Consider the following 12,229-nt stretch of genomic DNA (forward strand, 5'->3'; position numbering starts at 1 on the left):
AAGCTGGAAAAAAGCGGCGGACATTTTTATTTAAATGCCGCGAGGATATTTAAATCCCCCGCGGATTTCCCTATTACGACCTGTGAAATTAACATGCCCCTTTCGGAAAAGGGGCCAGTGTAGACGAGCCCATAGTGTTCACAGAACCCATCTGTGAGGTAACATCTGCTTTACAGTGCTGAAAATGTTCTGTTCCATCTAACTGTAACTTTTATGCCAAAAATAGATTATTTTTAAAGTTGTGAATATTCATAAGCAAGTATTTGGAAGGAAGCTGACAATACCACTATTTTTTCCAGGATTTCTTTTGGATTATCTATAATGATAACTAGGAACATATTCTGTCCTGATTTACATAAACCCATTTACAATTAATTTCAGTGGCAGTTGAATGTGTATATTTGAGGACAGAATGATGTACTAAATTCCAAACAGTTCCACTTATGGAAGATCATTGAAGGCATGACACTGTTTGTAGCATTTCCAAACAATTTTAGAAGATCCAAGTTTGGACATTTCTCTTCCCAAGTTCTGAGCCCTATACTCTCTGTATACTGATCTAAAAGAGGCAGTTGGCTTGAATTAGTGCTGTTTAGCTAGAAGTTCCAGAGGGTTTTAATGCATGCAATAAGATATTGCTTTAATGTATGCTTTTATGTCCATGTCAGTATCCTTACTTTCATTGACATTTCTTTGTTTTTAACTATAATTGTCTTGATGCTAGAACTGAGTTACTGTTTCAGCCTTTATAATATATGTTTCCAGCCTAATGCTACTGGAGAACAGAAAACAAAACCTACACAGAACAGTGTTCGAGCGCTGAGAGGACTAGGATTGTCTCCAGATTTGGTGAGTTCACAGGGCTATGATAAAAATGTGTGTTTATAGGTCATCTAGATATATTGGTGCATGAAAATAATACAAAACATGTGGCTTCAATTCTTTCTACTCAGAAAAGGAACTTGTCTTAGGCATGGTCTGCAGAGGTATGAAAAACCCACACCCCTGAGCAAGCTATTTAAGCTGATTTAACCCCCAGTACGGACAGTATTATATCAATGGAAGAATTCTTCTGTTGACATAGCTACCATCTCTCAGGGAGGTGTATTTCTTATGCCAGTGAGACAATCCTTCCTGTTGTCATGTGTGGTATCTACATTGAAGTGCTGTAGTGGTGTAGCTGTGTTGCAATGGTTTTTCAAGTGTAGACAAACCTTTGTGAGGGAGGAGGAAGCAATTTGTTCCATATTACTGCATTAAAAACTAAAGAAATGAAATTACAAAAATGTACTGAATGTCAATATATTTTAATCCTTAAAATAGCACGGGGGGTTCTAGCTTCCATTAAAGAGTCGCACAGCAAAATGTACATATGACTCTAAACGTCTAGGGTTAATGATGTATCTATTCTGGGAGGAGTTCTTGGAATGTGAGGCTGTATCATCAGTTTTGGTAATGAAATGTGAAAAATAATCCATCATTTGCAAATGTGTAGCCAATTTTATGTTCAGATAGTTTAACTACAAAATGTGTGAATGAATATGCAAAGGTGTCACATTATTTCCTGGCCACCCATATCACAGGTGAAATGTGGGGTAGAAAGCAGGCGCCAAAGAACCACTGTATCCCTCCCCATGCAGGTAAGCAGGAGAGGCCAGCACACTACCTAGCAAAGCTATGTTTGTTCTCTGAATAAAATACACTGCACCAGGTATAAGTCTAGTGTAGAGCGCTTTTTTTTCAGAGCAGAAGAGAGACAGATTGCTATGGTCTGAACCAGAGTCATCTTTGTGGTCTGCTTTAGGAGCAGTCCTTTGGTTGGGGCTCCTGGCAAAACCAAAATAGTTCTAAGGATCAGTTTTGCAAGGTCCTGAGCATTCTTTTGATGTCCTGAATTCTCGCCCACTCCCACTACCTCTGATGGAAATTGAAGCTGCTTAGCACTCCATGAAGGGTCTACTATGTTGCAATATCAAGCCCCTAGCAAGATACACAACTCTGCTGTTTGGTATAATTATGTTCTTATACAATGACAATGTGCACAAGTAAACATTGTGTTCTCCCTTTTTTGTAAATTTTCTCTTTTCTGAACCTTACAGAAGATATGACTTTTTAGTCCATATGTTATTTCAGTTAAAATCTACTGTTTCAGTCATAAAATACATTCTCATGTTCAAAATACCAATTATGTGTTATTTGGCAGAACTAAGTTATTTACTTTTGTTCCTGTCATAGGTAAGTCAATAATTTCACTAATGAACTCTGCAGCATTAATCAATCTGCCATCATTTTAAAAGCCTGGCCCTTCATTCTTTTCCCAGACAGAACTCCCATGGGATGTTCTAACTATCAATAGTGTACTTGTGGCAAACTTGTTAAATGTGCCAATTTTCTTTTCTAAAATCCAATAAATAAAAACGGACATTGCAGTTATCTTAATTTCTGCAGATTGGAAGCCTCCTATCCAGCAGTGACTTCCTCATAAAAGAAATGAATATCTTTTTTTATAACTCGTTGAAGTAAATATGTTTTTGGTGGTTCATAATAAAAATGTTAACATATGTGTCTGTGTGTAGGATGTTTTATAATCAATTGTCCATAATAACTATACCATATTTTAAAGTGATCTCATAAATCATGTGAATAGTTTAAATGGTAGTAAGACTGAATACTGTGTGTTACAAATCCCATTCCTTTGTTTATTGAAACAAAGGAAGATATGTAAGATGGAAAAAATCAAAACCATGCAAATACAAACCAACATCAAAGAAAACATACACTGGCAAATTCCAAAATTTTGAAAGCATTCTTTAAAAACAACAGTGGGGATGATTCACAGTGAATGTACTTCTGTGTATAATAAACAAATACATTATTTTTATCAAGAACAAAGAAATAACCATTTCATTATCACCCAACAGCCTTAATGCTTATTCATAATAAATACCACACTGTCAGGAAACTTGAAAAATAAATGGTATTTGCAGTTTTGAAAAAGAAACAATTCTGTACATACACTTTAATGATCCATATCAATAAGCCTCTAAAGCAAGTCTACCTACTTAGTTTTATCATACATTAACAACATTACATTATTTTCCTGTACACATTACTATGAAGAAAATACAGTTATGGGCTCTGTACCGAATGTTTTACAATTCATTGATAAATATATTAACCAATATTTCTCATTTAAAATATTCAAAGAAAATATTTAGCTACAGAAATCAAGCTAATAAAATACATAAAGTCAAACAATTCATAGATTGGCATTAAAGTTGTTTCATTGTCTGTCACTTGATAATTGTAATGTGTGTAGCTACATGTAGGTTAGTTAAGATTTATTATCTGAACTACTAATTTCTTTGTTTTATTTCAGTTTTCACTATTTAAAATACAGTGCCTATATTTTCACTCTAAGTAGTCTTAACAGGAATTAGAATACAATTATTAAAATCCCTTCATCATAACTGCAACAACATTAGTTTTGTAAAGGATATGATAGGTGAGCACACTTTTGTGATTTAATTTAAAAAAAAACAAATAGTCTTGCAGCATCTTAGAGACTAACAAAAAATGTAGATGGTATCATGAGCTTCTGTGGGCATAGCCCACTTCTTCAAATGAATGGAGTTTAAGCAAACTTTTGTTTTTTAATTTTTTTCTGTTACAGACAAACTCAGTTGCATACAATTAATTTCAGACACAAAATAGGCACCTAATTTCTGAAGACAAGTAAAGTTAAGAACAAATCAATCTGACAAATCAATGTCAAATCAATCTGATAGCTTTCTTTGATAGAATAACGAGTCTTTTGGATAAGGGAGAAGCGGTGGACGTGGTTTACCTAGACTTTAGTAAGGATTTGATATGGTCTCTCATGATAGTCTTATCAATAAACTAGGGAAATACAACTTAGATGGGACTACTATGAGGTGGGTGCATAACTGGCTGAATAATCATTCTCAGAGAGTAGTAATTAACGGTTCACAATCCTGCTGGAAAGGTATAAGAAGTAGGGTTTCGCAGGGATCTGTTTTGGGATCGGTTCTGTTCAATATCTTCATCAACAATTTTGATATTGGCATAGAGAGTATACTTATTAAGTTTGCAGATGATACCAAGCTGGGAGGGGTTGCAACTGCTTTTGAGGATAGGGTCATAATTCAAAATGATCTGGACAACTTGGAGAAATGGTCTGCAGTAAACAGGATGAAGTTTAATAAGGACAAATGCATAGTACTCCACTTAGAAAGGAACAATCAGTTTCACACATACAGAATGGGAAGCGACTGTCTAGAAAGGAGTACAGGCAGTCCCTGAGTTACACGGATCCGACTTATGTCGGATCCGTAGTTACGAACGGGGATTCTCGCCCCGGAGAACTAGAGCAACGGGACGCCTGGTCCCGCCGCCCGCCTTCTCCGGGGTGAGAAAAGCTGCTCCCCGTCTCCCTGGTCTGCTGGCGGAGCCAGCAGACCAGGGAGACGTGAGCAAAGCGGCGGAGCACCGGGGGCCGGACCCGCGGCCGCTTCCAGATCAGCTGGAAGCGGCGCGGGTCCTGCCGGGTGCTCCGCCGCTCTGTGCAGCGTCTCCCTGGTCTGCAGACCAGGGAGACGCTGAACAAAGCGGCGGAGCACTGGGGGCCGGACCCGCGCCGCTTCCAGCTGATCTGGAAGTGGCGCAGGTCCAGCCGCTCTGTTCAGCGTCTCCCTGGTCTGCAGACCAGGCAGACGCTGAACAGAGCGGCGGAGCACCGGGGGCCGGACCCTCGCCGCTTCCAGCTGATCTGGAAGCGGCGCGGGTCCAGCCGGGTGCTCCGCCGCTCTGTTCAGCGTCTCCCTGGTCTGCAGACCAGGGAGACGCTGCGCAGAGCCCCGGAGGACCCAGGCCGGACCACGGCGCTGATCTGGAAGCGCCACGGTTTGGCCCGGGTCCTCCGCAGCTTTGCTCCACGTCTCCCTGGTGTGCTGGGGGGGACGCAGCTAGTGCCCCCCCCAGCAGACCAGGGAGACGTGGAGCAAAGCCGGGGGCTGAATCAGGATGCCTGGGGCAGAGCAGCTGGGGTGCTGCTGGGTTGGTCCAGTAGCTCCGAGGAGCAGCCGCGCTACTGGACCAAGCCAGCAGCACCCGAGCTGCTCTGCCCCAGGCGTCCCAAAGTCAGCCGCTGCTGAAACTGACCAGCAGCTGACTACAGGAAGCCCAAGGCAGAGTTGCTCTGCCCTGGGCTTCCTGGAATCAGCTGCTGGTCAGTTTCAGCAGCAGCTGACTTGGGGACGCCTGGTGTTCTTATCTTGAATCTGTATGTAAGTGGAACTGGTGTCCAGATTCAGCGGCTGTTGAAACTGATCAGTTTCAGCAGCGGCTGATGCCAGTTCCGACTTACATACAGATTCAACTTAAGAACAAACCTACAGTCCCTATCTTGTACGTAACCCGGGGACTGCCTGTACAGCAGAAAGGGATCTAGGGTTTATAGTGGAACACAAGCTAAATATGAGCCAACAGTGTGACACTGTGGCAAAAAAAGCAAACATGCTTCTAGGATACATTAACAGGTGTATTGTGAGTAAGACACGAGAAGTCATTCTTCCACTCTACTCTGTGCTGATTAGGCCTCAGTTGGAGTATTGTGTCCAGTTCTGGGCACCACATTTCAAGAAAGATGTGGAAAAATTGGAGAAGTTCCAGAGAAGAGCAACAAGAATGATTAAAGGTCTAGAGAACATGACCTATGAAGGAAGACTTAAAAGAATTGGGCTTGTTTAGTTTGGAAAAGAGAATATTGAGAGGGGACATGAAAGCGGTTTTCAGGTATCTAAAAGGGTGTCACAAGGAGGAGGGAGAAAAAATTGTTCTCCTTGGCCTCTGAGGATAGAACAAGAAACAATGGGCTCAAAATGCAGCAAGGAAGGTTTAGGTTGGACATTAGGAAAAACTTCCTAACTGTTAAGCACTGGAATAAGTTGCCTAGGGAGGTTGTGGAATCTCCATCTCTGGAGATATTTAAGAGCAGGTTAGATAAATGTCTGTCTGGGATGGTCTAGACAGTAGTGCGTCCTGCCATGAGGGACTCGATGACCTTTCAAGGACCCTTCCAGTCCTAGTATTCTAATTGTGCCATATTTTGAAAATTAGGCTTTTAAAAACTATTAATTTTTTAGTGTGGAATGAAAGGAAATCAGATTGATTGTAGTCACTTTCCCAAGTTCAGGCATAAGAACAGTATTTTTCTTACTATTTGCAGCCCTTGATTAGAGATGTAAAATCCCATTTCATCAGTTAACTGGTTAAATGTTATGTTTAATTTGTTAACTGCTTAAACGTGGGGGTGGCGGGGGGAGGGCACTTCAACCCAGGCGGATTACCAGTTAACCATAACTAGTAATCATTAACCGGTTAACCATTCACATTCCTTGATCAGTAAAACTGAGGGGAGTAGTCTTTTCTTCTAGGCTAAAGAACTTTGAAAAATATCTGTTTGCATGCACAATGTCTATACATGTAAGGGACTCTGCCATGATATCTTGAAAAATTGTATCTAGTCTTGTAGCCAATCTGCCTTCTTGAATTATATAATTTCTTCTGTGCACTTACATTTTATTACTTTGACAAATATAAATCAGCAGTTGTTACTATAATTTTCTATTTCCTGCTATTGCTGATGCATTTAATTTTTTATGACTCCATTAGCAATAATTTTACCACATCATGCAGACAACCCTCACATCTTGGAGTCACCCACTAAGAACTGCAGATTTCTCTGTAGTATTTTGAATACACATTGTCATGGTTGATAAAGCATTTCTCCAAGACAGTAGTTGATTTTTAAGCATAACTGGATATTCACACACATTAAAAAATTACTTGCATATTTCTCCTTTAATGAGTAGAACTTGCACTAGTTCTTTCTTCATGGTTTGCATTATATTTTCCATACTGGAGTGACTGTTTTGAGAGTAGGGGAAATAAAATTCAGTTGGCATGTATTTTTTTACTTAGCAAAAGTGATCAAGGAGTAAATCGAAGTGTTCTGAACAGAAAGACTTTTAAAATATGATCAGCACTTGCACACAAATCAAAAACAGGGGGGAAAGAAGTCCCATGTTTGTAAAGTGCCTAACAGCAGGGGGACAAGAGTTCCTATGTGCTACAGTAATATAAATGATAACTGAGATATTAATCACTTAGTATCTACTGGAAAAATTCTTTGTTGGTAAAAATTGCAAATATTTCCACAGATTCCCAAATGCCCCGCTTTCAGCAGAAAACATTCAGAGAAATAAATGCATTAAAAAAAAGGAATTGGAAAGTTAGATAAGAAAATATACTCTTCTTTGGTGATAATGTATTATACTTTTGACTCTCCTATTCTTTGCCATTTGGTGCGTTACTTAAATGGTATCTGAAGAGTAAATGAATAAAGAGCAAGAGAATAAAAAAGCGTGGTGTCAGGAAGAAGGGGAGAGAGGTAGCATTGCATAGCAGAGCAAGCAATAGAAATTCAGAAAGTAGAAAACAGCAAAGCAGGTGAATAAAGATACGGATATGTTGGTGAAGATCTGATGTATCTATCTCTTGTTAAGTGGCATTTATGTCAGTTAAGATATTTTCTAGAACTCCCAGGAAAAAATTATTTGTTCATGGTATTGTTTCTTGAGAAGTCAGTTTTTCCCGTGATTAATGTTGAGGAGCTTCCATTTACTTAGAAGCTTATCTTAGTTTTCCACCCTTCTTATTTACGATTTACATGTATTTTGACAGATAGTCTGCAGAAGTACAAAGCCTATAGAAATGGCTGTGAAGGAAAAGATTTCCATGTTTTGCCATGTGGAACCTGAACAGGTTTGTACTTTCAGACTTCATTGGTCATCATCTCACATTCTTTCAAACTATACATGATTTTTCTAGTTTAATATATCTTAAATGTGTGAATGTATTTCTTTTTTTAATCACCAAGAGATACTTGTTTCAGTAATCCACTGATTTTTAAATTGCAAGCAATTACACGATGAAATATAAAATAGAATACAAAATATAAACTACTCAAAAGTACTGGAAATTGTTTACATGTTAATTTTGGTATGTCAAATAGTCTTTGATAGTTGGTCACACTTACTATGAAGGATCCAATTATAAATTGTTTATAAAGGGTTAAGAAATAATAACTTTTGAGTAAATGTTTAATTGTTTGTTATAAACTGATAGACCAATACTTCAGAAGGTTGTTTGAAACCATGAGTTATAATAACGTATAACAGCTTTTACTGGTGCATCTATAATGGGTGTGCAATATGCCAGAGGTGGTTCACCAGGATTAGCTCCTGGCACTTTATTTACCTTCATATCTGCAGGTATAGCTGCTTGCAGCTCCTGTTAGCCATGGATCACCATTCATGGCCAATGAGAATTGTCAGGAAGCGGGCGGTGACCTAGTCCACACTGCTTCCCCTAGCACCAATGGCCAGGAATGGTGATCCGTGGCCATACCTGCGGACTTGCAGGTAAATAAAGCACCAGTGGCCCACCAGGGACTAACCCTCACAAACTGTGTCCAGCCAGTGGGCCACTTACTGCCCACTCCGATCTATAAGCATGTACAGAATCCTGATTATGTCTGTAATGGGTATATAACACATCCATTATCAATCCTTTGTAAACTTTTTATAATGGTACCCTTAACAGTGACTAAATTTGTCAGTGGCTCTTCAACTCACCAGAATGAACATGGAAATATTCTCCAACATTTCTGGAATATTAAACCTTTTACATCTCATCAGATGTAATAGATTCATGCTTGGCTTATGTCGACACCACAGTTCTTCTCTAAGCACATCTGTGTGGCTTCCACTGGAGGTGCTCCGGTACTGGATGCATACGAGACTGGAGTTAGTTTGAATAACAGTGTCCATTGGAGCCATGCATGTGCCCTGTGCTGCCTCATGCTCCTGAACAAGAGCATAAAGGCAAGGGTGGCCTCAACCTTCCTTCAGTTTGTTCTTACCACCCACGACCCAGACTTCTGCTCCAGAAGGGAAGGAATAGGCTGAGGCTCATTAAGTTAATGCCTTGATTCTTTGGTGGCTTTCAGGACCTCTATAGGCTGTCTGCTGATTCCTCTGATTCCAAGGGGAATATCCAAGTTTAGATGTGATAAGACTGTCATTAACCCAATGGCCTCTTACTGGATGAGACAGTTCTGGTGTTAGATCTATGATATATGGCCGACTCCTAATCTATCAACGTATATCATCTTAGAACCAAGATCAGAGATCGCATCCAGACTCACAGTCATTACACCTAACAGCTTGGTGGTTGGCTGGTGGAGCACTTCTTGCAGAGACTGCTCCTTAAGAAATGTTCATACTGAGCTGGAAACTTTCCACTAGGAAGATTTACATCCGGTAATGCAAACATTTTTTGTGTGTGTGGGAAGCCCACAACAATATAGACCCAACAGAGGACCTGGCACTGAAGATCTTCAACTATATTCAGGACAAGCATTTACACTCTCAGCTTTCACCTTGCAGTGATCTTGGTGTACTGTAATCAGGTACCATCATACTCTAATTTCTCTCATCTGATGCTATTAAATTCCTTCAAGGCTTCCTTGATACTTAAGCTTTGGTTAGACGCCAATGACTGTGTGAGACCTCAGCATTATCTGCCTAAAATCCCATGGAGCCTTCTTTTGCTTTTAAACCACCATTGGATTGCTCATTACACCACCTGTCACCAAGATGGTGTCTCTGATGACCATTCCTCAGCACAAGGGGTCAGCGAGCTCTAAATCCTCATAGATGGATTGCCTTTCACATCCCACCATAGTGATAAAGTGGTGTTAAGATTACACTCCAGGTTCATCCCTAAAGGAGTCTTAGAATTTCACCTGAACCAATCACTCTGTCTGTTTTCTTCTCAAAGCCATATTCAACTCTGGAATAAAAGAAGCTGTAGGATAGGATATATCCAGAGCTTTACTCAGTGTCCTTAACAGTATCGAATCTTTTGGGCTGAATCCAAACCATTGTGACTTTTTTTGGCCCATTAAAGGCCAAGCCACCTTATTACAGTGTGTACTGTTGGCATGCTTATTCTCCCCCTCTAGGTTCAAGGACCTCACTATGTAGTCAGGCTACTATCTAGTCTCAGGATAATTAGCATTAGGCATAGCATCCCGACTGGGCTAACAGCCTAAGCAGTCAGCTGCCTTTTAGCCCTTGGGCCCTCCATGCAGAGGCTGCACACACAGCTTAGTTTATGGTCTCTGTGCCCCTGTGGCAGGGATCAGAATCCCATAGACAACAAGTAGCCCCAGGCCTTTCAGCCATCTGGAGACAGATACAAAGTGAGATTTGCAATCTGAGCTTCAGTTGTAGGGCCTGAGCAACCCCAGGTGTCATTCATCCCTGGTCTTTCAGTACAGAGACAGAACAAGCCAGCAATCAATTAGCTCTGGTCGCTCAATGGAGACAGGGCACAGCAGTAGTCAGTTAGCACTAGTCTCTGGGTTCAGCGGCAGAGCAAACACCATAGTCAAAGAGCTCTGGTCGTTGATTGCAGAGTCAGAGTAAACACCAGTGGTCAGGTGTTCTAGATCCATAGGCGCAGACTCTGTGGGGTGCTTTGGGGCTAGAGCAGCCTGGGGGAAAATTAGTGGGTTCAGAGTACCTGTCCACACCAATCTCCCCATCTGCTCCTATGCCTCTGATGCACCAGCAGCCCCAGGCTTACCGATTCCTTCCTCTCCCTGCCAGCCCTTCTTGAGCACTGCAAACAGCTAATTTGCAGCATTCAAGCTCTAGGTGGAAGGGGGAACAGACTGGAAGGGGCAGGGCAGGGCAGGGGTGGGAAGAAGCAGGGCAGAGGTTTGAGGGAAGAGGTAGCGTGGGAGAAGAGCCTATAGCAGAGTGGGGCGGGGGAGGGTTGAGCACCTCCCAGCAAGAAGAGAAGTCTTGCTCCAGTGGGTGACTGACCAAAGCTGGCCACTGGACCTGGCAAGGAGAGGCTGCCATCCCAGAAGTGGGGTGGTAGGTGAGATCTGGTTCCACCCTACTCCACCAGAATCTGACCCAAGGCCCTCTTGGTGGTGGAGTGGTCTGCCACTGGATCAGCAGGGATCCCCGTCACAACATGCTGACCATGCCTCAGGAAAAGCTGAAGCCAGACTATGGTTGGTTGGGTCTGATCCACTTCCTCCTCTTCTCTCTGGGTGGACCTGGATTAGTGGAGCATCATCTGCCTCTGCTGGGAAGGTGGCCCATGGCAGTCCTGGCAGGTTCATGACAGCAGTAAGTTCCCTGGTGGGCAAGGCATCTCTGGACTCAGCAGCAGTGTCAGTGGCCAGGGGCTACTATTGCCCAGCATTTTAGATCTTTATCTGGGTGCACAAGAAAGCACAAGGTGCAGGCATAGCCCTGATGAACACAGCAAGTCACAAAACTCGCTATCTTATGCATGAGCCACATGCATCCTACACTGACTACAGTATCTTAAAGAACCACAATTATTGTAGGGTAGTTAGCCATTCCTTATGAACCAGTTCTCCATACATGATATCAAGAGAGGGTGGAACTTCAGATTTGACTGTTTCCTGCAGGCTAAATGTGGTGAGCTTAATTACAGGCAGTCCCCGGGTTACGTACAAGATAGGGACTGTAGGTTTGTTCTTAAGTTGAATTTGTATGTAAGTCGGAACTGGTACATATTGTAGGGGAAACTCTAGCCAAACATTTCTCCAGAGCTCAGTTTTATTCTCCCACACCTCACTTCCCTCAGTCCTTTATTCTCAAGCGGAGGTGTCTGCTGAGAAAAGCCACTCCGCGTCTCCCTGGTCTGCTGGGGGGGGGGGCTAGCTTCGAGTCTCCCTGGTCTGCTGGGGGGAAGCAGCTAGTGCGGGGTTGCCTCACCCCGTTTGTAAGTAGGGATCCGATGTAAGTCGGATCCATGTAACCCGGGGACTGCCTGTATTGACAATCTGGTCACACTTGATGATAAAGGTACATTTATAAATATATTTTTGAATTGGAATGTCTACCATTTGGTTGCAGGCTATATAGATTAGATAAGAAAACCATCCATTATTGGAAACACCATGAACTGTTTAGGCCCCCAGTAGAGAATTTTTCTTTGCAAATAGAAAGCAGGTTTCATTCATATTCTTTCTTCAGACAATAAATATACTCCGGTGTTGTTTTTTTAAAGGGAAAATCAGCTTGATCTCCATGAA

At 41.8% G+C, this 12,229-nt stretch overlaps 1 protein-coding gene across 5 annotated transcripts in view; it reads left to right on the forward strand.

Annotated features, from left to right (window-relative positions):
• CTPS2 (CTP synthase 2) overlaps positions 1 to 12,229 on the forward strand; it is a 165,363-nt gene that overhangs the window by 34,182 nt on the left and 118,952 nt on the right. For all 5 annotated transcript variants that reach the window (XM_075914146.2, XM_075914154.2, XM_075914186.2 and 2 more), the window contains 2 exons: positions 766 to 849; positions 7,765 to 7,845. In XM_075914146.2, the coding sequence (XP_075770261.2) occupies positions 766 to 849; positions 7,765 to 7,845 (165 nt within the window). The remainder of the gene's footprint in view (positions 1 to 765; positions 850 to 7,764; positions 7,846 to 12,229) is intronic.

The sequence above is a fragment of the Pelodiscus sinensis genome, chromosome 1, assembly GCF_052426305.1.
Source record: "Pelodiscus sinensis isolate ZL-2025 chromosome 1, ASM5242630v1, whole genome shotgun sequence".
NCBI lineage: Eukaryota > Metazoa > Chordata > Testudines > Trionychidae > Pelodiscus > Pelodiscus sinensis.